This window comes from Cynocephalus volans, chromosome 8 (genome assembly GCF_027409185.1).
Source record: "Cynocephalus volans isolate mCynVol1 chromosome 8, mCynVol1.pri, whole genome shotgun sequence".
NCBI classification, from domain to species: domain Eukaryota; kingdom Metazoa; phylum Chordata; class Mammalia; order Dermoptera; family Cynocephalidae; genus Cynocephalus; species Cynocephalus volans.
Window position 1 is genome coordinate 10,002,853 of NC_084467.1, and position 25,681 is coordinate 10,028,533.

Below are 25,681 nucleotides of genomic sequence, written 5' to 3' on the forward strand. Positions count from 1 at the left end.
AACTCTGACAGAGTTGGGATTTCAACCGAGGTTTTGTCTGGCTCTACAGGCTGCTGGTGATGGCCCCAGTGTCTCCTCTCCTCGGGGGGTCCCGTGGGGATTGAGCACACAGAGGCTGGTGCTCACTAAGTGTTCAGTACGTGTTCTCTTGGTATTTCCTATGGACAAGAAGAGCAAGAAAATCACAGCACCACCCCTGAGACAGCCTCTTCCGCAGACATTAAAATAACAAGTGAGTCCTGCTGTGGAAAAATGCTCAGGGATCTAATGTTCAGACACAAGGTGTGCAGCATTATCTATATAGGATAATCTCGACTCTAAAAACAGAACAGGTTAATGGGAACAAATAGGTTACACAGGAACAGGGGTGTCTCAGGGTAGATCACGACTGACTGTTGTTTGCTTCCTTATGTTTGTCTGTACAAGGGAAAAATATCTCTAAAGGACGAGTACTATTATTTACGATCTTAAAAACAGAAGGCAGGATAAAAGCTTCCCCATAGATCATTCCCAAAACAGGTTATTTACACACGGGGCAGTCAGCACTGTAGGTCTAGTCCCCGCTTATTTCCCAGCCCCCAGCGTTGTCTCTTTGGGGCTCCCATCCATTGTGAGGTGACTATTTGCATCTCCCTTCCCACTGTTGAGTGAATGAGTAAGTGAGACTAAATCTCACCCGTTCTGGGTTCCCAGAGACCCCATCTAGGGCATAGCACAGGCTGTTTCTCTGTTTCACATGCCAAGGCTACTTGTGAACTCCTATTCATCCGGCAGCACCCTGTTTGAATGTCCCCCCAGGTTCTGAATCCTCCCTGGCTGCCCCTCCCATCCTCCCACCACCACCATGGCCAGCAGTCGCCACAGGCCAGGCCCTGTGCTGAGAACATCGATGTGTTTCCTCATGAATCCTCACAGCCCCGTGAGGCAGGTGTGTTCACTCTCCCCAAGTGATAGGTGAGCCTCGTACAGATAAAGCGGCTTGCCCAGGTTCACACGGCTCACGACAGCAGAGCAGTGGGACTCAGAACTCCCATTCCTCACTGCTAACACTCGCCCCTGTTTGCAACTTCCCTAGCACACAGATGCCCATGACTTTGCCAGGTCCTGCAGGGAAGCTTATTCATCTCATAGCCCCAGCATCTAGCACAGGCCAAGCACAGAATAGAAGCTCAACTAATGTAGTCACATGGCACTGGCCCCAGGACGCCTCCAGAAAAATCTGCTGCCCGGAAGACGCTGAGCACCTCTTCTCCACCTAGCCCAGCCAGCCTTGCTCAGAGGGGCTTGTGGTAATGCCTGAACTTGGCTTTCATTCCTGGAGTTCAGCTGTGGAGCCCCATCCCACCAGTGACATGAGCTGGGTGGTCTCCAGGCGGGTCCCAGGAGGAGCATCTGTTTATAATTGGCAGCCCCGGAAAGATCCAAGTCCCTGGGCAGGTCTTTGGCAGGCCAGCTCATGTCCCACAGGCCCTGCATTTTGGAGTTGGAGCAGTGCTGAGTTGGCTTTGCAGAAGGAAAGGAAATACCCACCAGAGACCCTAAAGCACAGCAGGCTAGGCGGTGAGGAAGGTCAGTTTGGAGGGTGTACAGCCCCCTCTGCTCCCTGCACCTCTAGCGGGAGGATGTTAATAAAAATCCACCCTTGGGGCCAGAAGAGAATGAGCAAACAATATTTGGTGTGTTGTATATCCAGAGTTCGAGCAGGGTGCTAAATAGAAGTGGGTGGGTGTGTGCATGTGTGTGGGGGCAGGTGATGTTTGAAACATGGTCACACACATACTCTTAAAAGCTATAAAAGTCTGTAGTATAGGTTAAAATTTGAATGTTCCCCTCTTTCACATCCCTATTTCCAAAAAGAGAGACCCTATCTCTTGAATACAGTGGCGTAGAACAGGGGCTCAGGGGCCAGACTGCCTGGGTGCAATTCTTTGATTGATCACTTAGGGGTTACATGAACTTGAAGAACCCACTTAACCTCTGTGAATTAAGGTTTAAAGCACCCACTTCGAAGGATGGTTGGGAGGATTAAGCTAGCACAATAAATGCTAGCTACTATTGTTATTATTAACACAGCAAGAGGAACAGATTACCCGCAAAACTGGAGTCGTCCGTGTGATGGTTGCCTAAAAGACCCCAGCTGGGGCTCTCTGTCTTACTTCCCCTAGACACAGCCACAACTAGGGCAGAATCACAGAATCTAGTGACCTCTCTGTCCCCACCCTTCCAGTTGACTTAGAAGACCCTTCTTTGTCTACACCCTGGGCCTGGAAAGGTAGAGACAAGCCCTCAAAACTGTCCACCTGCAGAGCAGGCTGCAGAATACCCACTGGGAGGAGTTCTCAGGAAGAGAGGTTTTCAGGCTGAGCTCTGGGGAACTGGAGGTTCTAGTGAGGAGTCTCTGGGACTGCTGAGGGGTGGGGGTCTTGGCAGACATCTCTCCAGGCCTCTTCCCACCCTGCTCTGTCATCCAGAGCAGTGGCACTTTAATTAAGCTTCTACAACAGTCATTTCTACAAAGACTGTGTTGCAAAAAGCAAAGCCTGGATGCTACTGCCCTGGGGCTGCAGCCCTCTCCTCTCCAGCACAGCACTGTTAGGAGGCTTTTGTTCTAGGAATGAACACCAGTTGGATCCCTCTAGCTCTCCCCTACGGGGAGTGCTGGCCTGTGTCACCTTGGACACACCCAACAGGCCTACCAGCCCTTCTTCCAAAAGACAGCCCTGCAGAATCGATTGACAGTGACTGGGCACCGCCTCGTGACACCTCCTTTCCCAGCTGTCTAATCCCTTCCACCTTTTCTCCCAGGAGCCCTGTTCCCAGACTCTCTACGCTTCAGCCCACACCCTGTCATGTGGAAGGATGGGGACCGAGAGGTCGCTAGATTCTGCGGTTCTCCCCCAGTCCAGGCTGTGTCTCGGGGGAGCAAGACAGAGCCTCAGCTGGGGTCTTCCAGGCGACCATCACACGGACGACTCCAGTTTTGTGGGGTAGCGGGATCTTCTACAGGCAAGGTGATCTATTTCTGCTGCCGTGTCATTAATAATCATAATAACTAAAATGATAATAAGAGCTAGCACTTATTGTGCATCCTCACACTGGTTACAGGTGTCCCACTGCTGATGCCAGGAGGTCAGAGTTGAAAAACGTCTCTCTGGTAGGGACTTAGGCTAGATTGTTAGATGTCCTTCCTGCTGTCGCACTGCTGAGCGGCTGAAGCAACAGGCAGGACTCTCACTCTCCCCCGCAGCCCTGCCAACCAGGCTGTCACTGGCCTCGGGCCCCTGTTTTGGCCTGCCGTCAGTGTTTTGGCTACTGCTGTCTCAGCTGTTGGAGACGACTGTTATGACGCTCCTCAAATTAGATCAGCCAGTGGTGTCGCCCTCCCACGAGTCCCTGACCACAACCTGGAGCGGTGCAGAGACTTCCTCCAGGCAGTTGTCCAGTCCAGAACCGGCCCCCTTAGGAGGCACAGGAATGACAGTGAGCACCAGCAGGCACGTGGCAGTCACTACCTGGCTGCGCCGGCTGCAGTCTGACACCTGGTTCCCTGACAGCTCTCGGAGGGAAGTGCCACACCCATTTCATACAGAAGAAAACTGAGGCGTGGGAGGCTAGTGATTTACTCAAAGTTACTCAGCTGGTAAGTGCGGAGCCGGAACCCCAACCTGAGCTGGTGGGTCCTCAAGCCTGTGCCTCGCCACTGATTTCACCTGCAGGGGCAAAGTGACCCTGTGAAGCAACATGTCCATCATTCCACAGGCGTCACTGAGCACACGGCGCAGGGAAGGAGGGAAAGATGCCACCCTGCCCTGGTGTGACACAGTCTTGGGGACCAAGTGGTCACTGAGTGGGTAACAGTGACGATCCTCACAGGGGCCTTATGGGGCTGAGGTGGGGTGACTGGTGAGGATGGGAGCTGCTGTCCTCAGCACAGGTCAGCAAGCTGCCCCGTGGTCGTGGTCATAGCAGGGAGCATGGGGTGTGCTGGGAGCAACCTTGCTTTCCAAGGGGGCGGGAGGGACAGAGGCAGGCACTCAGCACTGCCACTGCTCACATTTCTTTCATTGTGTACTGGGCTCTGCTCTAGCTCTTAGACTTAGTCCTCATGACTGCCCAGGGTGTGGTATGGTGGGCCGATTTGGGCCCCTCGAGAAGTTATGTCCAAGTCCTAATCTCCAGTACCTGTGAATGGGACCTTATTTGGAAAAAGCATCCTTGTAGATATAATAAAGTTAAGCATCATGAGATGAGATCCACCTGGATTAGGTTGGGCCCTAAATCTAATGACTGGTGTCCTTATGAGACACAGAAGACAGACACACAGAGAAGAGAGTAAGGCCATGTGACGATGGAGGCAGAGACTGGAGAGATGCAGCCACAAGCCAAGGGATGCCGGGAGCCACCAGAAGCTGGAAGAGGCAGGAAGGGTTCCCCCAGAGCCTCTGGAGAGAGTGGGGCCCTGCCAATACCTTGATTTTGAACTTCCAGCCTCTAGAACTGTAAGAGGATAGAGTTCTGTTGTGTAATATGTTGACAGTCAGTTTGTGGTACTTTGTTGTGACCATCACAGGAAACGAATCCAGGTGAGTCCTGTTATCCTCGTTAAAGGATGAGGCCCAGCAAGGCCCAGCCGGTGGTTCTGAGGCTGGGAAGTGGCAGAGCCTGCCGTCCACCCCTGCTACTCAGTGTTGTAAGATGCCAGCTCTCGTTTCCACTGAAGCCCCCTCACTGTCCCACGTTAATTGCTTTCTCTCACTCTGCACCCAATCCTTCACGGAGCCCTGTCAGTCCAACCTCTACGATCCAGAAGCCAACCCCTTGTCTCCACCTCCACGGTTGCTGCTCTGGGCTGGGTCCCCATCACCCGTCACCTGGACCACAGCAATGGCCCAAGAAGGTCTCCCTGCTCCCACCCTTGCCCAGTGCCCCTGCCTCAGTCTATTCTCAACACAGCAGCCAGAGAGATCCTTCTAGAATGTAAGTCAGACATTTTCACTCTGCTCACGCCTGCTGGCTCCCCATCTCACAAAGAGTGAAATCTAGTGTTTACTGTGACCGCAGACCCTTCCTGGTCTGCCCATCTCTGCCCTCAGCTCTTCCCCTCCCAGGCCTTGCTGTCTCTGCTTGCATAATGGCCCGGCCCACTTCTACCTCAGGGCCTTTGCACTGGCTGTTCTGTCCTTTCCCCCAGTAGCCCGCTTCCCAACCCTATCCCTGCCTTTTATTCCTAGATCTCTCCTTTGCCAGCTGCTGAAACCTGCATGTCTCCCCTAGTGATAGACTCTTCATTCCCTGTGGACAGACAGAACCCCCTTCAAACTGCCACCTGTCAAGACCCAGTGTTTAGCAACTGCTCAAAACCCAACTGTGATGCTGGGCAGAGTAGAGTGTCCACCACATCCCCAGGTGGGATTCTGGTGAACATTTTTGGTCCTGGGACCGCTCAGAAAACCCTCCAGGGTAGGCTGACTTTAAGGCAGGGCAGAACAACGGCTCACTCCCAGCCGGAAACCCAAGAGCTGACGTTACTGTTCACAAACATTAACACTAGAGATGGGCCCCAAGGCTGCACCTCTCTCCGTCCGTCCCAGACCACACTTGGTGAAATACAAAGATGGAGAAGCTCAGGCCACAGTCAATGGCTGAAGCTCATGATCTTTGCCCCAGTTCCTCCAACAGGTCCTCCTGGTGGAGAACACCAGGTGACCTCGAGGTGGGGGGCCAAGGCGGGGATGGGGAAGCTAGCATTTACAGACCCCTCTTCAGGCATGGTGCACATCTTCAGCATTTCTGTCCTGTGAAATGAAGTTCTAAGTCCAGTGTATGCACGGGGGTCAATAAACACACGAACAAGTGACTGTATAATATACAGAGGTGGCCAGAAGTGCACAGGAGGGATGCAAAGCTTTGTGGGGGCAATGGAGTGATGATGGGGTGGGGGTGGTATTTGGATAGGGGGGCAGGGAAGTTCTCTGGGATAAGGTAACCTTTGCGCAGAGACCTGCGGGGAGTGAAGGAGGGAGTGATGCAGGCGTCTGGGGGAAGAGCGGTCCAGGCAGAGGGAAGAGCCTGTGCAAAGGCCCTGGGGTGGGAATGAGCTTGATGAGTCAGAGGACAGCAGGAGGCCAGTGTGGCAGAGCCCAGAGGAGACAGTAGCCACCACAAGGCTTTCAATTCTACTTGGAGTTGGGAAAGCTCTGACTAGGATTTTGGAGCAAGATCTGACTGCGGGAAAGGGAGTTGGGAGTTGGGGTGGGAACCAGGGCAGTGTTGGGGGTGGGGAGCAGGGTGGCATGAGGAGCTGCTGTACAGGCAGGCGGTGCGGTTGCCAGAGGAACTGAGGATCCAAGAAGACCCTGCAGGGTTTGGCCTGAGAAATGGAAGGAGGGGGTTGCCTTTTGCTGAGCCCCAGTGCCTCCGTCCCAGGGCAGGTCAGCTTTGGCAAGCCCCAGGTATGGAGGGGGAGAAAGATCTTGACTTAGATCCCCAGGTCCCTTAAGCTTCCAGAACACTCGGCTTAAGGCCAGGGAAGGGGAGGAGAGACGGTGAGTGAGGAAACAGTTCCAGGTGGCTAGGGCAGCTCCCCTGGAAGAGGGTGCCAGCTGGGGCTGGGCCACCCAGCGACCCACCTAGCTGGGCTGCTGAACACACAGTCACCAATGACAAAGTGGCTGGGCGGCCCCAGCTCTAACGAGCTGCAGCAGCTCGGCCGGGCTGGCTCACATGACGGTGTGAGGGGGTGGCAGGAGGCGCTGCGGCCCAAACCTCAGCGGGTCTGGCAGGAGGCTCCAGGAAGTCTTGCAGAAAGCGGGCCCAGGGCGGGCAGAGGGTGGGGGCCTGCGGGGGTCCCGGGAGGCAGTGGGTTGGGGCTGTGGTCCTGGGTGGGGATTGGGCTAAGATCCCATTTGGTGGATGGGAAAGGGGTGGAAAAGGAATGGGAAGTGGTGGGAGGGAAGGAGGGAGGGAGGGAGGGAGTGGGGGAGAAGGGGATGGGGACTAGGTCAGCCGGGCTGTAGGGGAGGGTGGGGCTGGGGCCCGGAGTGCAGATGGGGAAGGGTGGGGGGCGGTGGCCCGGGGCTGGGTTGGGGTCCTGGGTGCAAAGGGAGGGCTGGAGAAGAGGGGAGGCCGGGTTGAGCGTCCTGGGCAGGGCTCAAAGAGGGTGGGGCTGGGGTCCACGCACACATGGGGAGAAGGCAGGGTGGTGGGTGAGGAGGGGGGGCTGGTTGGGAGCCAGGGCGCGGCTGGGGTGGGGTCGGGGTCCCCCTCCTGCCTGGGGACCAGCCCGGGCGGTAAACAGACGCCGTGATGTCATGGGCGCCGCTGACCTGTGGCTGAACCCGGAGCTGCAAATGAGATGCGAGGTGCCAGCAGCCTCCGGGGCCGCAGCCTGCGAGCCACACACGCTCCTCCGCGCCGCCGGCCGGAGGTTACCCCAGCTGCACACACGGACAGGATGCTGCAAAGGCCACCAGACATTGCAACACGCAGCCAGTCTGCTGGCCGCAGCGTGAACCCTCCCGACAGCTCCCCCCAGGCAGGCACCCGCCCAGCTGGAGCGGCCTCCCTCCTCCGGAGCATCCCGGGGGCTGGCAGCCCCCACCCATCTGGGGTCAGCTCTCCACTAGGGACCCCGTCTTATGCCTTCCCACGGGGCCTCCACACCTAAGGGCTTTCTGCAGAGCAGATTGGGGGGATGCCTGCGTTTGTTTGCTGTAAGCTTTCTGGGAAACTCGTTCCCTCTATCTTGAGAAGTTCCAAAGTTCCTGGGGCAGGGGTGGGGTCGGGTGGGGGTGGGAGGAGTAGTGGGTGGGCGTTGGGGGAGATGGTGGAGGAATATATATATCCTCCAGGTATAAAGAGATGCCAAAGGGCCCTGATGGCTCCCCATCACCCTCCCTTTCGGAAGTGGGGCACAGGTCTATTTCCGGGAGCTCCCATAGCGGCCCTAGACTGCATACCTTTGGCAGTGCTTGGTGCCAAAACTGCCCTCTGAAATGGAAAGCAGCCTGGCTGGGGTCTCAAGGACTCAGCTCTGGAACTGGTTTGTTGTGTGACTTTTGCATGAGTCACTAGGCATCTCTGGGCCTCACCATGTCCATCCGAGGAAGCGAGGAAGTGGGGAATATCGAGCCCGGCCTCCCTCTGCTGGTGTGGGGAAGGGCAAAAGGGCGAGAAAACGCTCACCAAGCTGCAAGGTCATCAGAGGCCAAGGGGCCGGGGACTGGTGGGCTGTGTTCTTACCCGCCTGCTCCCCAAACTTGGCCTTCTGGGTTTACTGTGCAAAGCTGTGGCTGCAGGGCCTTAGGGGTAAGTGGTCCCCTGTGCCTGCAGAGCCCCCATGCTGGCTCGTCTACTTGGACCCGGCTAACTCATGACCACCCTGCCTTGTCGGGGGTGGGGAACATGGAAATGACCCCAGATCTTTAACAAGCACCCCTGGAATGCAACAAGGCACAGTTTAACACTAGCACCAATCCCAGCTTCTCTTTCACTGGAGTTAACATTGAAATCTCCCTCCCATTAGCCTGTCTTACTGTCTTCACAGAACTTTGTCACTATCTGAAATTACAAGAGTTATCTGCTTCTTTTCTGCCTATCTCATCCCCATTCCCCAAACACACACTCTCTCCAGAATGCAGGCTCACTTGATGAATTCCCAGACCTGCCTCGGTTATCAGGTGCCCAGTGAGTGTGTGAACGAATGGATGATATCATTTTGCTTCTCCTATGAAATGGTGATAACCTCCCTTGAAGGGACCTCGGGAGGGACGAAGTTGACAACCTTGTGGCATAGCTATTGCTAGGACCAGCCACATAATTTGCAGGGCCCCTTGTTCAAAAATTATGAAGAATTTCAAGATTGTGACATCAAAGCGTTAAACCAAGTGCAGAGCCCTTCTGAATGCACAGCCCAGTAGAATTACGTGGGTCACACCCAGGAAGCCAGCCCAGCTATCACACACAGGGTGCTCAATAGCAACACCCAGTGGGACCCGATGCCAAGTCAAAAGCCTTCTATCCCTCCCAGGAAACATGGCTCTGGCAAAGCCACTCCATGCAGCAAAATGTATAACACATCCCCGGCAGCCAGCTGACACCCACTCTGCACACGCACGGAGGCAAATGCAGTCACTGTGGAAGCATGTTAGATTCAGGGGCAAGAGTAATCACAGCAGTAGCCTTCATTAGAGTTAGTGTTTATTCAGGAGTTTCTCTGAGTTCAACAGTGAAGAGGAAGTGAAGTTCAGCCCCTTCTCCTCAGTTCTGAAGTCCAAAAAGCTCTAAAAGCCCCCATTTTTCTTAAATTTATCCATACATCCGGGGCAAGCCCTAATTGGAACCATCGCAAGGCTATTTCTGCTCTCTTTATTCCACTGCTGTGAATATCACTGCGTTTGATTATGGAAGGCTGCCCCAGACCCTGCTGTAGGCGTCACTGAGGACACAGCCTATGTGCTATATGACTCTTCTAAAGTCCAAAACATCTGAATTATGAAACACAACTGGCCTCAAAGGTTTCACGTAAGAGGCTGTGAACCTGAACTATGGTCCATTTTAGAGACAGGTCACGGAGGACCCAGAAGTGTAAGTAATCGGTCAAGAGCACGGCCAGGAAGTGGCTGAGCTGGGACCCCAACCCTATCAGAGGTGAAAATTCTGCTGTTGTTTTGGAAAAGGAAAGATAAACTTTTTACTGGAATAACTCTTTCAGCATCTCCTCATACTACACCACGAATTTGGAAGTTGCTGAGCTGGTGTGTGTGTGTAATAGCACACCAGGGCTGGTGTGTCCCGGGATACCTTCAGCTAATTAAGCATAATTTATGGACTGGCCTCCAAGGACAAGCCTTAAATTAATTGCAAGCTGTGCCAAGGTAAGTATCTATCCTACAGGCTATTAATTAGGAATCAGTTTAATCTCTGCTAGTACGAAGGTCAACCACCATGGAGTTGACCCTTCTGGCTGACTGGCGTCACGCTATCAGGTTGGGGATCTAGGCCTGGAGGGCTAGGGGACTCAGGGGAAGTGGGACACGGCAAGGGGAAATGGCCAGGTCAGCACATCCTGCAGAGGCCAGGATGCTGGGAGTGAGCCCGAAGGTCCTCAGCTCAGGGGAGGGGAGGCAGGGTTTTGTCTCAGCACCAGCCCTGCAGTTCTGGCCATGCCCAACTCTCTTGGGTCCCCCAAAGAAACCAAACTGTCTTATCTCCCATTTTTCAGACATGCTTTTCCCCTCTGCCTGGGATATTTTCCTCCTTCATCCTTGATGCCTCACCTTAGACCCTCTTCCCAGGCAGAGCCAGGATTACTTTCCCAGAAGCCAGACTGTCTGGATTCAAATCCCATGGCTGCGTGTGCTATGTGATCTTAGGCAAATATTTAACTTCTCTGAGCTCTAGTTTTCTCATCTTTAAAATGGGAATAGTAATAGTTTCTACCTCATAGGATGCTCTGAGGAGCAAATCAGATTGTCCATGTAGAGCACGTGGGAAGCACTTTATTAACAACAATGAAGGGGTCAAAGACTGGTTAGAAGCCCCATCTATGCTCACAGCTGCCTCCCGCCTTGGTCTGCCCCATCAGAGCCCCCATCCCACCACAGCATCATTGCGGGCTACTGGTCCATCTTCCCAGCTAGGCTGAGGATGGAGCCCGGAATCCTGTGTGTATTTTTCCCTTGTCATGCCTGTGCAATGCCTACCTTATCCCTGTGACCTAGGAGGACCCCCTGAATCCCCTTCTCTTCTGTCAATCAAATCTACCCCTGTAGAAAGCCCTCCAGGATGAGACAGAGTTTTCTGTGGAGTAGCTCTCCACCCAGCATGGGGTACAATTAACATCCTCCATTTCTGTTTTGCTCTGCAAGGGCAAACCCTCCCTGGTGACTGTACTATGGCCCCAGCTACATTGCCAGCCACTCTACAGCAGAGACTGTGCCATCTTCCATCCTGGGTGACTCTGTGTGGCACCTGCATGGAACAGAGCTTTGTGTTCAGGAGGTCAGGGCAGACCCAAACAGCATTTTCTGATCCCCTGCTCAGTGTGCTCAACAATCTCATGGAATCTTCCTTTATATAAGGAGAAAACCAAGGCTCAGAGTATGTGGCTGGCAGAATAACCTCCCCCCCAAGACACCCATGCCATCATCCCCAGAACCTGTGAATATGTCACCTTACGTGGGAAAGGGAAATTAAGGTTGCAGGAGGAATTACATTTGCTAATCAGCTGACTTTCAGGTAGATTATCCTGGATTAGCCAAGTGGGCCCCGTGTAATCACAAAGGGCCATCAGAAGAAGAATCAAAGGGGGAGGTGACTATGGAAGAGGTCAAAGTGATGCAACTTTGCTGGCTTTGAAGACAGAGGAAGGGGCCAAGAACCAAGCATTGCGGCAGCCTCTAGAAGCTGGAAAGGGCAAGGGAATGGGTTCTCCCCTAGAGCCTCCAGAAGGAACACAGTCCTGACACCTTGATTTTAGCCCAGTGAGATCCAAATCGAACTTCTGACCTGCAGAACCATAAGAGTGTAAACATGTGTGGGTTTAAGCTACGGAGGTGGTGGTAATTTGTTGCAGCAACAATAGCAAGCTCCTACAGAGAGGTTAAGGGACTTGTCCAAGGTCTCAGAAGAGCTGGGGCTGAAATCTGAGTGTCTACTCCAAAGTGTATTGTCTCTCAATGGCATAGCATCCCCTCCCTATGCTAATCTACCAGCATCACATAAAACAAATAAAACAAACTGCTTCTGTCTTAAAGAAATGCCCTGGAGACTTTTGTAGAGGGTGTGAGAGAGGCATTGGGGTGGACAGCCAAACACGATCTACAGCCTCACCACTGGGTCCAATGTTTACTGTGCACTTATTTTGTGCTCAGGATTTTAGATACATTTTTTCGTTTAATCCACATTTGACAGATGAGGAAATAGAGGCTCAGAGAGGTCTAGTAACTTGGCCAGGGTCACACAGCAAGTGAACAGAAGAGCCAGCATATAAACTTTGGTGTGCCTGACTCCTGAGCTCCCAATCTGAATTGCTATGCTATACTGGCTCCTTCAGAGAGAAACACACGCACGCACGCACGCACGCACGCACACACACACATGCTTCTGCTGACTTGAAGGCCTAGGAGACGTCCCCAAAGCTGAGGCAATGGATCTGCCTTCTCATGTCTCGAGCTCCCGCTCACCCTGTACCTTGATCTCTCTGCTGCATGTTCACAGGGAAGTGGCCCAGAAAGGCCAGGTCAAACTCCCCCATCTTTGCCAACTGAGATGTGAGGATAGGGGTGCGGAGCCAAGAGAGGACAGACTCCATGCAGGTGTGTCCGCCAGAACTGCCTGCCTGCCTGCATGAAGGTCACACTGCCCTTTGTGGTCATGCTGGCCCAGCTCTGCATGACAACCTGTTACTGGGCCTGAGAGAGGCCACTGTGTGCTGGGTTGTGGGAGCTCTAAAAGGACCCCAGAGACCCCTTGTTCCACCTTGGAAGGACCTGGCACCTGCTGTGTTCTGTTTACCTGCCTGCAGCTGGAGGGAAGAGAGAGCTGGCCTTCTACACCATGGCAACATCACCAGGAACCATGATTGGCAAAAGGGTTTCCTTTACTTTCATATGGCAGTGGCCTTAATCTTCTAGAAAATGTTCCTAAGGAAGTCTGTTCACAACTTGCTGGACCACCTGGATGGCTGCGCATTTTGTTTCTTGGAACTAAAAACTCCCTGAAGGCAGAGAGATTTCAGCTCAACCCTGAAAAGTCCATTCCATCCTTTTTTTGCCAGTGCATGTCAGCAAATGACCTGATAGGTCTGCAGGATTAGACCCAGAGGGCTGGCTGGGACAGGCAGGCCTGGGTTTCCTGGCAGTTTCTGCTTGGGATGTCTGAGAACTGATGTTGTCCTTCCACAAGGAGGTTTACTGGACATCTGTACCTGATCCCTTTGCTCCTGGTCACAGCACCCCAATTTCCCTGGCTGAAGCCCACTGCTTACTCTCAAACCCCATGTCTTGGCTGGGACTGGTACACCCCTGGTTCAGAGACCAGCCTCTGACTCACATCTGGCCAGTGAGAGCACCATTTCCAGTGACTGGTTCAGGCTTGACCCAATCACTGCCAAGGAGACTCAATCCCTGCACTCTTGCGGAGCTGCTGGGCAGAGGACACCCGTCTGCCCACTCGACTGGGAGCTGGGGGCTTAAGTCGGGAGCAAGTGGCAGGTGTGAACAGACCCATGGCAGAGAGGTCTGCCTAAAAGTGAGGGAGGGAGAACAAAGCAGAGCGGCTGAGTCTGGACAACACTGTTTGAGGTCCTGGAGCCATGCCCAAAGGCAGCCCTACCAAGAGACCAATAAACCAACGTGAAGGACACCTCCAGACCCCCCACCAGGACAGCTGTGGTTAACGTTGTCCGAGTCAGTTAGACTCCCTGGCTGCTAAGGGCACATGCTGCACAGACTCCACTAGGGGCTGTCAATGTGGTCTCTTCCACGGAACGATGAGCTGAGAGGCAATGAAACTCACTGGCTGCAAGCAGATGCCCTGGGTTTAACTTGGCCCCTTACTAGCTGTGTGATTTTAAGTTACTGGCCCTCAAAGTTTTGGTCAGTAAGAAAAGAATGATAATCTTCCACATTGGAAAGTTACTGTGGGGAGTAAATGACCTTGTCACACATAAAGTGCTTAGAATGGTCCCTGTCATATAGTAGGTGCTCAATAAACACTGGCTCTAACTAGGTATGATGGATCAATCATGCATTCATTCAGTCAACAAACATTTATTAAGTGCCTACTGTGTGCCAGATACTGTGTGAGGTGCCAAAGATACCTGGTGAGTAAGAGGGACACATCCCTTGCCCTCATGGATCTTACAGTCTTTAGAGAAGGGACATATCAGCAAGCAGCCACAGAGCGTGGTGAGTTGCCATGGCAACCCATGACTTTTGCCTCGCCACAGCCCAGCTCTGACCACTTGAGCTACTTGGACTCAGAGATGCCCTATGTAGGGGAAGTTGGGTGGTTGTGGGGGGCTTGGGGTGGCCAGGGCCAGAGCGGAGGTCTCGGCTCCTCAGCACAGAGGGCCTGCACTGGACCAGCCCCTGCTGACAGAGAAAGGGGCCACTGTCACCAGTCTTCTCAACAGGGCTTGAAGCCTCGAGTGGGAGGGAAGCCAGCCAGGCTTTGAGCCCTCCCTGTGGGGACAGCAATTCTCTCCCACAGACTTCTAGAAAGAGTCAAGGGCTAAAAGTCCCCAAGGGCTTCTGTGGCATGGGCAGAATTCTCCCTTCCAGGGGGAATCCCAGAGCCAGGGTAAGTCAGGCCAGAGGGTTCCTTGCCTTTTGTCCTTAGTCCCCAGCAAAACTCTGATCTGATATGTAAAAGGTACAGAGCTGGGGCTGGAGGGGTGTCCACGGTCCCCCACTTCCTGCCACTGCCCCCAGCTGAAAGGAGAGGCCATTTCTTACAAACACTCTCACAACAAATGAGGAAGCGTATATGAGTTATTTCACTACATCTTCATACCCTCATTTTTCAGATGAGGGAACCAAAGCCCAGAGAGATAGAGTCACTTGCCCAAGGTCACACAGCAGGTCACTGGGAGGCCCCCTAGGCTCTATGGGATTAGGAACAGGAGCCCAGCAGCCCTGGCTGGCCCCATGAATTGCATGAATGCTCTGGCCAGTGAACTGGCCTCTGACACTCAAAAGGCTTGTTGACTGCTGTGACAGTGCCTACGTGTCAGCCCTCAGCTTTGGGGCTGGGGTTACCAAGTCATGCACTCCCAGCGCTGCGTGCTTTTGAGGCAGAGAAGGACAGGCAGAAGCCTCTGAGTCCTTTCTGGCAGATGCATTGGGGCTCAATCCCATTGGAGAGGCTGTCTCAGCCCTGGTTGAGTATTTAGGGCTTCTAGCTTGTGGGCTCCCCAGTGGTGAAGGGGCCTTGGCTGACGGCTGAACAGGGTCTGGGGTTCCACACACCTAGGGTGGGATTGGGGGTCCCACTCCAGAGAACTAAGGCATTTCAGTCCAGAAGCTACAAGGTCTTGGAGTAAAGAGCTAAAGTTTGAGGAACCAAAGAGATCATATTCAGCAAATCCAAATTAGGGTCAACTGGGGAGAGGAAGTGTGCTGAATTTCCTAGAACAGTTATTTTCAAGCTTTATTTTTTTTCTGCTCTTTAAAGCAATGTCATTCTTTCAAAATGCATACAGAAATCTTAATGGAATCCTAAGTGATAAAACAGAAGTGAAGCTGATCTAGTTAAATGGAGGTCGGGTCCCTCAACTCTACCTGCTCTGCCTCCCACTTGGCCCCACCTTCTTGGAGCCCCTCGGCTACTCTGCAACCCAATTTGATAACGTGGTCCTAGAATCTCAACTGTCGTTGAGGTCTGCCTGGGGCTGTCAGGGCTCTTGGTAGAAGTGGTTGGTAGGAGTGGGACATACAGACAGGAGACAGTTATCTACAAATATCTCCCCAGGAGTATGTTTCAGCGTGGACAAAATAATCATATGCTTCATCGATCAAAATGTTTTTCTTACAAAAAAAAAAAAGCGCTTTTCTAGTCCCTTCCTGAAAGGCCACTGAAAAGGGAATTCAAGGTCACATTCTTCAAATGGCCAATGGGACTGGAAAGGCTTGGGCCCAGTGGCCTTTGCCAAGCTAACCACTGTTGGCAATAGCACCAAGCCACAAATCTGTACTGTCCACCCTGAACTTGGCCCTGGCTTCTATGTCACAGGACACCAGAGTGTCCCCTGCCTCTGACAAGTGCTCAGTCCTGGTCCTGCATTAGAGCCTGTAGGACTTGGATGGGTTTTGATTGGATCTAACCCAAGACTTCTAAACCTAGTTTCCAGGATAGGCACCAGGGGGAACAGAACCCCTGAAAGGTCTAAAAATGTGTATCATTGCACATTCTTCTTGGGACAGCAGTCATACTTTCTTCAGATCCTTGAAGGGCTCTGCAATTGGCAAAAGATTAAGACTTACTGCAGGCCCCTCAATTGTCACGTTCTTGAAGAATTCTTCTAAGATTTCCCTTAATTTAGTGATCTCTCCCTTCTCTGTTCTACCAAATCTCTCAGGTCACTTGGAGGATCCAGCTTAGTGACCTTAGTTGGAGGGAGGTATCATTCATTCATTCACCCCTCATCAGCCGGGTCCCTGCATATTTAAGGTGCTACACTGGTTGTCAAATGAAAGAAATTCAACTGTGCTATTCTTCTGCTTATCAGTTACCTTTCAAATAAACCCTGATGACAGATGACTACCTTAATCCTTTGGCAAGTATCCCATTCATTGTATGCAAATACTGCTACCCAGTGCTCTAAACAATGTGTGTGTAAAGTGGATTTAACTACATCCCTGCCCACATCCTGTTGACTCATTTATTCCTTATCAACTCCTCTCCAGAACCCTCTGTGCACTAGGTCCCATTATTTTACAGTTTGTCTCTTGACCTCTCCATAACCCTGAAGGAGGTAGGCTGGGCCACACTGAGATTATTTGTCCCAGAGGGTAAAGCTCTAGTTTTGAAGCTAGGAATCCTGGGTTCAAAGTCTGCCTCCAGCAGACTAGGGCTGGACATCCTAGGGCACCTTTCCTCACCTGCATCTCAGGAATGGGCTGCTGTTCACACCTGCCTCTAAACATGGCAATGAATGTAAAAAACCACTGTGCTTTAATTCATGTACATTACCATGATGTTAATTATCATATTCATGTATAGTACCACAGCCATGAATAGGGCCAGTCATGTAGGGTACCACAGTATGTAAAGGACCACAGTCATGTAGAGTAGTCATGTAGGGTACCGCAGTCACGAATAGTACCACTGTCATGAAGAGTACCACCGTCATGTAGAATACCAATCTTGCTGAGTGCCAGTCATGTACAGTGCCACCGTCACGTAGAGTACAATCATGCAGAGTACTTGTTATGATAGCACTACTGTCATGTAGAGTACCGCAGTATGTGGAGGACCACTGTCACAGAGTAGTCACACAGAGTACCATAATCACAAATAGCGCCACTGTCATGTAGAGCACCACAGTCTTGTATATTACTAGGAGCCCAAAGAAGCCATTGGTATCCAGTTTGGGAGCCACAGGGGTCTAAGTCAGGACTGCAGTTCAGAGTGAAGGATGTGAACACGTGTCTGCCCTGCACTGCCCCCTCCTCCCCTCTCTCCAGCACCCTGAAAAACTGGTGCAAAGGAGTGACATAACTGCTGACAGAGCCTGGTGAGGTCATGCTGAGAAGGGCTGCCTTCTTTTATTGTTTAAGTGTTGGTTGATTGATGCTGGTGTCCTCTCCTCCTCTTGCCCTGACCTTGCCTGGGTCACTGATGTTACTCTGGTGACAATGACTCATAGAATCTAAGGGGTAGAATGTACCTGGGAGATCACCCAGAAACTAACCTCCCTGATGCAGGAATCGCTACAGCACGCTTAAGAGAGCAGCCTGTTCTTTTGCAGGAAGCTTCAAAGGGTGGGAAGCTCCCGTGGGCCTGCTGAGGCCTTCCAGAACTATCTGGGACAGGTCCCAGGCCTCTGCAGTATCAGGAGGCAACTGATACCATCGTCCACGGATCTGCCAGCCAATCCAAGTCATGGCTTCCCATCCTTGTCACCTTGGACGCCCTCCAATTGCTCAAGAACCCTCTCAAAGTGTTGACCCATACTGACCACAGTGCTCCAGAAGTCCTTTGACAAAGTAGAATAGAAAAGCATCTTCATTCTGGGCACCAATACATCTGATTTTATTTTATTTCTAGGGGAATTAAGCTTTACAGCCATTAAAAATCATCTTATTGTAGTCAATTCATCCTTCCAATGTGTCAGGGGCTTTTTCAGTCCTGAGACAGGCATTGCTCCAGGGGTGCTAAAAACCACGAGGAGAGAACCTTGTTTATGTGGTTCCCTGTGGCATCTGCAAGCCCTAGCTTGCTGGATCAATGAATGAAGTCACAATTCCTCAGAGCTGTGTCACCCTCAAGCTGGTCATCATTCCTCACCTGAGTTCCCAGCAAGAACAGATCAGGCCCTGGCTGGGAGCAGAGCTGCCCAGTAAACCCGGAGGCCTGGGTCCTGGCTGACTCCCACCCACTCCAGTTCTCCTCAGCCCGAACACCGCTACTTTACTGTGAAGACGTCAGAGGAGTCTGTCAGTCTCTTCTAAATCCCATTGCAATGCTGTGAGCACACTCCGAGCTTTGCAAAGCTCTCAAAGAAGAGGGCTAAGCAAGTCTGGTGTGATGTTCTTGGGGGAGCCACGGAAACCTAGTGGCCTCCAAACTGGTCTCCCCGCTGGCCTGGCTGGCACCCCCACCAGGTTCCCCATCACAGCAGCCAGGTAATCCTGCTAAGACTTAGGTTAGAGCATGACGCCCTGCTCAAAACCTTCCAACTGTTCCCAGTTTCACTCAGAATCAAAGCCACAGCTGGTTCTAGGGTCTGCTGGGCTCACACACCCTGCCCTGAAACCCACCCCCATCCCCTGTCCCCCTCCTGCTGCAGCCACTGGCAGCTTCCCTCTGGCCAGAATGTTGCCCGTCCCTTCCCACCGTACCCTCGCTTCCTGTTTCCTCTGTGTCCTCTTCTCAGTGTGGCCCTCCCTGCCACCCTAGCTAGAGTTTCAGCCCCTCCTATTTGTCTTCCTCACCTCACTGGTCTTCTTAGCACTCACTACGATCTAACGTACTATCTATTTTATTTATCTAATTTATTATCTGTCTCCCTCACTAAAATGTCAGCTCTATGGGGGTGGGGATTTTCATCTGCTTTGCACCCTGCCATATCCCCAGTGCCTAGAACAGCACCTGGCACACAGTAGGTGCTCAGTAAATTTGTTCAATGTATGAATAAGGGAATGAATGAATGAGTTCCCAACAACCATTCAAATGCTGATCTGTTCTGGCATTTTGGCACTCTCTTGTTGAGAACCTGGGCAGGTGCTCATTTTCAGGACTCTCATATCCCATTCGTTTTAAGGTGTGCCACAGCACACAGCCCACAGTTGAGCCTGCTGACGTCTAAGTAGAGTCACTTCTCTTCTTTCCAGTTGGCTTCAACTGTTTCCTGATTTCCATGGCTCATCTGAATAATATGTTTGAAATGCTTCCTTTCAATTATCTTACAGATTTGGTATATTTTTAGATTGTGTTTCCTGAAGGCAATGAAAATGGTCTCATAGCATTCTGTGTGATCACACTTTTATCCAAAGATAAGGGAGAATGTATTGGGTCTGGAAGCCTTCCTGCACTGAGACTCAAAACTAGGTAGGATTTTGGTGGAAGAGGCAGGTTGGGACAAGGCCTTCAGGGGGGAGTTACAGTGACTGTGACAAGATACTTTTCCTGGGTGGAAAGCACACCTTCCCATAAATACAGCCAAAATCATTTTCTCCAAGAGGATGGCTTTTATAGATAACAAGAAATGAACCAGAGAAAGTGACCATAATGACAAGGGGATCAGAAGGGCTCTGGGCAGTCATAAACAAAAGCACTTGTACTTGAAAAGACATAAGTTCAGATGAGCTTGAAGTCTAAACACGAACTCACAGAAGGGCTAGATAGTCCAAACCAGAAATGGACTAGTTGATGTGCTTTCCGAATTACTAGTTCTGGGAAGCATTCTCAAACACCTAAATAGACAATCTGGTGATTTTAGGATAAAACCCAGAAAATTTTGCTTGACATGGTATAGTTAAGGAATTTGGGCCCTTCATTCCCTTGAAAGCTACAGGTTGAAAACATCAACATCTTGTACAAGAGCTGAAATAAATCCACGGCAGACAGCTACCTGGCGCCTGTTGAGGGGGTTTAGAAACGGGTATAGGGCCTCCCAAGGAGTGAGAGTGTAGTGCATTTTCCAACTTGAAGCTGCTTCTTTTCCATTCAGTGGGATCTGATGACGAGCAAGAGAGGCTGAAATAAAGAGTGATGATCAGGACAAGTGCTTCCCCCCGCAACATCTTCTCCCCCCAACTCAGGGAGCTCGGCACGGTTGCTTTCCTGGGTGACTAATGTATGATATGAGAATTTTAGAGCACGCCAGGATCTTAGGGCTCCTTGCATCCCCTCTCATTTTATAGGTATGCTTCTTAGCTGCAACCTGAGAAGGCAGTGACTTTTCCAGGCTCAAGAACCCAGTCTCTCTTGCCTCCCGCCCAGGTGAGCAAGGCCACAGGGGCATGGTACCAGATAGGGATGCCTTTGTTCCCCAAGGGAAGGGACTGGGGGCGGGAAGGGACTGGGGGAGTGAGAGGGAGAAGTTTGTCTATTTACCAGACAGCCCAAATTGTAAGGGCCATTATAAGGACCAGATGCTCTGAGCTGAAAGACTTCTCCCAGATGCCCCAGGTAGGCCAGGTAGACCACCTTTCCTGCTTCCAGGCTGCATCAGGGTGAGGATGGGGGAGAGGGGCCACTGCTCTCTCCCATATCAATTATTTAATGCTGCTCTTTTGACCTGACCTCATTACTTTGGGTCCCCTAAGATGACCTGTCTGGACCCCCCCTCCTCTCTTTCTCCTTTTTCCTATTCTCACAGGTACTGACTTGACTCAGAGTCTGAGGTGTGGACCCCCTGCTTACCTTCCAGCTCCCTATCGCACTGTAGGCTACTTTCTTGCTTCCCTTTCTGCCTCCCTCCCCCAATTCCAGCCAGGTACAGTCTTTGACCAGGTTTCTTACCCTCATCCCTTCTGGTTGAAACTCTGGACCTTTGTCAAGGCTCAAATGCCACTTCTTCCTGAAGCTTTCCATGAGCACTTTTTATAAATTAACTGTGATTCCACTGGGTGGTGCCACCCTAAATTCATGTCCACCTGGAACTTCAGAATGTGACCTTATCTGGAAACAGGGTCTTTGGAGATGTAATGAGTTACGGATCTCAACATGAGATCATACCGGATTTAGTATGTGTCCCAAATCCAATGATTGGTGTCCTTATAAGAAGATGAGAGGACACAGAGAAGACAACCCTGTGAAGATGGAGTCAGAGATTAGAGTGCCACAGCCACAAGCCAAGGAACACCAGAGCCACCAGGAACTGGAAGAGGCAAGGAAGTTTTCTCTCCTAGAATCTTTGGAGGCAGAGGGACCCTGCTGACACCTTGACTTCAGATTTCTAGCCTCCAGAACTGTGAGAGAATAAAGCTTTGTTGTTGTAAGCCAGCAGGTTTGCGGAAATTTGAAGCTAATATGCCCGGTCATTTGTGCCTTCACTGTAAGCACCTGGCCATGTCTCTCGGTCTTTATTCATCTTTGCTACATCCCCCACAGACCCAGAGCTGTGCCAAACACCGAACACACACCACATGCAGGTTTGCTGAACTAGGTCTCCCAGAGACCGCTGTCAAGCGAATGACAGGTGGGTGGGCCCTGGTGCTAAGAATGGGAAGGACATGGGAATTGCTGCATGGATGTGACAGTGAGGGAGTCACAAATCTACCTAAAGGGTCAGTTCCTGGCTAGCTGCTTTAGGAACAGGGCTACAAACGCCCACATACTGTTAATTTGATAAAAGCAACGCAAGAATGACTTGGGGCCGGTTATCCTTCTACCTCCCTGAAACAAGTCCTTGAGTCCTCGGTGGGGGGACTGGACCCATGTATGTTGTCCCTGTCTGCACGCTGCCCCCACCACCCCTGGCCTGCAGTCACGGCCCAGGGCTCTAGTCCAGCCACTTGCCTGTTATTGGACAAAAGGCTGGGACAGCCACTGCAAATACTTCCAAGAAGACAGTCCATTTCGCTTCCTCCCAGGGGCTCCTGCTAAAACCATGCTAAACTCAAAGACTTTGGTGACTGGGCCAGCCAACTAACTAGCCAGGAGCCTCTGGGGGACAGGGGAAATGGGCCTGAGCTTTGTGAATGTTTTCATGGGAGGAATTCCAGAAGGGTATAGAAAAGAAAAAAGGAGTGCAGTGCGAATAATCCAGCAAGAATCTTTCCCCTGGAGACCCTACCCATGACTGGCCCTGACTTAGTACATCTTGGGTAAGGAGAGCTGTCTTCTGATTAGGAGCTTTTGAACTCCTGAAGCCTTTGTGTCCCTTTAAGAAAAACCCTTTTTGGGTCACCTTGCAGCCTGAGGCTCACTGCCACCCACAAATATTGCCAAATCCTATCTAACTCAAGGTCATTATGGGAAACTAGATTGTTATTCTGCCCCCTCCAAATAAATGAACATTTCCTGGACATGTTAGCTGTTTGCAGAGGCTCCGGTACTCCTCCTCTCTTTCCCTTTAGGGGACCTTTTCCCTTGATCCAATCCCACCAGAATCCAGGCGGGGAGGGCTCTCAGATGGAGCCTGTGCTTCCACTGAGGGCAGAAGCAGAGCCATCCATGGCTGCACACTGCCGCCTGTCTCCCAGCTCTCTCCACACTCCTGGACCACCCCCAAGCACACTGCTCACGCTGTCCACAACCCACTCCACCATCTCCGTAAATTTCCCACCCCCACAACACTCGGCCCTTTGTCCCCAAGCCCACTGGGCTCCAAAACACTCCCGGCTCTGGGGGTTGTCCCAAAGTCCTCTCACTGGCCCCAGATGGACTCATGCAAGGAGCTGCGATTCCAAATTCCCCACCGTGACAGCAAGCGGAAGGCTCATTAAAAAGTAGCTCCAGTAATTGGTCAGATAATTAGGAGTTACAGGGAGCGCTCCTGGTCATCCAGACTGGTCTGATGACTGAACCTAGCCTGAGTGGCCCTGGGAGTTCCACAAGCCATCATGGATCCTGTTTTTGGTGACCGTGACACCCATTTAAGACATAATTCTAACTGGCCCTGGGTTTCTTCCCTAGAACAGGTTGTCCATTCCAAGTTAGGTGGATCATGGTTCCCAGTGCATGAACTTACAGGCTCCACTCTGCACAACTCCCTGCCACCACACACTTCTTTCAATTTTGGATTGTTTATAGTCAGTCAAGTTTTTCCAGATTGACTAAGAGTTCCTCATATGCCTACTGCAGTCAGTTACAAGAGCAGTAAAAGAGACCCAGGACTTGGGCCAGCTGGAAGATTCAGTAACATCTCTGTGGGATGCAGACAGCTAAGGAATGGCAATCACAGGCAATTGTCCCAAACCCCACCTCTCTTCCCCAAGGACACACTCATCTCCCCTCCTGATTCCCCTCCACAAAGGGCCTTGGGAGCCCTTCAGTGGGGCATCTCCTCAAGGAAACAAAACTGCTGAGAACAACTCTCACTTCCCTTTATTCAGTGTGTCCAAGGGTTAAAAACACTTCCGAGCTCCCCTTCCAACTGCAAGGTCAAGCAGCTGTCCAAACCACCCAAGGAGAAAAGGGAGTCCTGGACCGCCAGACCCCAGCTAGTTTGGCCAGGACAGTCCCCTGCCAGCCCGGCTAGGGAAGAGTTAATCGGGTGATCAGCTTTGGCTGATAGTTCAGGCTCCAAAGTTCAGTCCCAGTCACAGCCACCCCAGAGGAATTGTAAATCTCAGGGCAGTATTTAACAAAACAAAAGCAACCTGGAATTACATGCAGGTTTGGTTTTCTACAGTACATATTTACTTAATCCCCAAGGTATGTGGCTCCATGTCAGATCAGCTGGCTCTGCTGGCCCTTTCACCCCCCGGTTCACAACAGTTTAAGTTTCAAACTAATTCCCTGTTTTCGCTCTTCCTCCTCACAGGGCCTGCTGAAGACAGGCCAGCCTGCCCGCCTCAGATCCCTCTCTTGTCACTGGGTGAGTCAGCGTGGCCTGGGTTAGGAGCTGGGTGACAGCTGGCTCACCCGCACCACTTTCTGGCACCACGTCTTCAAAAAGTGAAGCAAGAGGTGCTGGGACCACCAAAAAGCTCAAGGCTGTGCCTCGTGGGGAGGACCCTCCCTGCAGTGCCACCTCCCAACTTCATGGGAAGGAACCCCCTGGGGCGGGGCTGGGGGCCAGGGTTGACGGTGAGAACAAGGGTTCTTTATCAGCCGCTGGTTACCCCTGTCCTCTTTGCTGATTGCCTCCTCGTGCCTGTCTGGCCACGCTGGACCATCCAAGATCGCTCCCCGCTTTTCAAACGCAACCCAAGTACCCCTCTCGTCCTGTCTCCAGAGCTGCAGCCGCCCAGGTTGGAGCTGGGAAGCGGGTTGCCAAGGAAAATATGAAGCGCCAGCTAACAGGCGGCTCCCAGCTCTACCCAGGGGCGCGCACACCCTGCGCTCGCCGGGGTGGCGGCAAAAAGGGGAAAAAGGCGGGGGGTCGGGGTGCGGGTGGGGGTGGCGGCCGGAGTACAGCGCCTTCCTCCGGGAGGGAGGAATGTGGGAAATGGGTGGGTCTCCTCAGTTTCGGGGTGGGGGTGAACAGCCAGCCAGACTCCGGTCCCAAAGGCGCGGATCTGCTCCGGACCTGCCAAAAAGGACAGTCCGGTGCCCGGCAAATTCACAAGGCACTCGCGGGCGGCGCCGGGGACACGGGGGGCCGGGCGGCGCGGGTTCCGGCCGCGGCGGCAGGTGGGCGCAGCCCGTCCCCACGGTCCCCCCCCGCCCCGGCCCTCGGCTCCCGCCGGCGGCGTCGCGGGGCCCCGTACCTTCCTGGCGCCGCGCTCCGCGAACTCGCGGGCGAGCTGGCGCCCGATGCCTCTGCCGCCGCCGGTGATGAGGACGTGCTCCCGCGACAGGTCCCGCAGCTTGGCGGGCAGCACGAGCCCGACGGCTGCCTTCGCCACCAGGTAGACGATCTGCAGAGGGAACAGCAGCAGCGCGCCCAGCCATTTCCACACCATCCTCCGCGCCGCGGGGCCGGGCAGGGGGCGACAGTCCCCCGGGCCGGACGAGACGGGAATGAAAAAAGAAAACGCCCCGAACAGGAATCGATCAACCCAGTAAGGGGGAGAGAGGCGTCCCACCTGGCCACTCTGCAAACCACCTCTTGCCAAATGCAAAGCACCGGGCGAGCAAAAGAAAAAAAAAAAAAGGAAAAAGATAAATCCTCTTGGAGAAAAGAAAAAGAGTCTCCGAAGGTGGGGACGGGAACAGGGTGGAGGGGAGCCGGAGGTGGAAAGTTCTAGCAAGAAGTTTCTTGCCCCTGCAGCCGTCCCGGCTGGGGAATTCTCAGGTAATGTTTACAGACTGACTGAGGAGTAGTTTAGGCAGGGGAAGGGAGAGAAGAAAAAAAAAAAAAAAAAAAAAGGCACCAACCACACGCGCGCACCCTGCCCCAGCCCCGCGGTTTCAAAGTGCAAGAGGAAAAAAAAAAAAAAAAAAAAAAAGCCGTTTCCAAACGGCAGCGCCTCCCCCCCCCCCCCCCCCCGACCCTTCCTCCAGGAAAAAAAAAAAAAGGTGGGGGGGAGTGCTTGGAGCTCCCAATTTCAGCGCGCGAAAGTCTCCCGACTCCTTGCTATTCTCGGGCTCAGGAAATTGCTTCAACGCGACCTGATTGCCAGCAACGTGCAGGAGAAGTGGGGGGTCCGGGTGTCAGTTTCTCTACGTGCAGGGCTCGCCCCGGCGCGCGCTCGCTCGCTCCGGCTCCCTCCCGCCCTCCCTTCCAGCAGCGGCGGGGAGTTGCCGCTCGCTCCGGCTCGCTCTCTCCCCCGGTTTTTGCATTTATTTGCCTCCTTCCCGTCCTTTCCAACTTGGAGAGGGCCGGGGTGCGCAGCGCGCGTGGATCGGACGCCCTCGCCTGCGCCGCCTTATTCATTCGCTCCCGGGGCAGCCGCGGCGC

At 52.6% G+C, this 25,681-nt stretch overlaps 2 protein-coding genes across 6 annotated transcripts in view; one reads left to right on the plus strand and one right to left on the minus strand.

Moving 5' to 3' along the window:
* The window catches only part of DHRS3 (dehydrogenase/reductase 3), a 39,595-nt gene that overhangs the window by 12,643 nt on the left and 1,271 nt on the right, over positions 1–25,681 (minus strand). For 4 of the 5 annotated variants that reach the window (XM_063104286.1, XM_063104285.1, XM_063104283.1 and 1 more), the window contains exon 2: positions 24,549–24,698. Coding sequence is in view for 2 of the 5 variants with exons in the window: in XM_063104283.1 (XP_062960353.1) it covers positions 24,549–24,698 (150 nt within the window). In the remaining 3 variants the exon portion in view is untranslated. Of the gene's footprint in view, positions 1–24,548; positions 24,699–24,866; positions 25,082–25,681 lie in introns of those variants that run through there. The other variant, XM_063104284.1, reaches the window with a different exon arrangement.
* The window catches only part of LOC134383349 (arylacetamide deacetylase-like 4), a 43,453-nt gene continuing 41,434 nt past the window's right edge, over positions 23,663–25,681 (plus strand). Inside the window, exon 1 of the mRNA XM_063104287.1 lies at positions 23,663–23,713. The gene's annotated coding sequence lies outside the window, so the exon portion shown is untranslated. The remainder of the gene's footprint in view (positions 23,714–25,681) is intronic.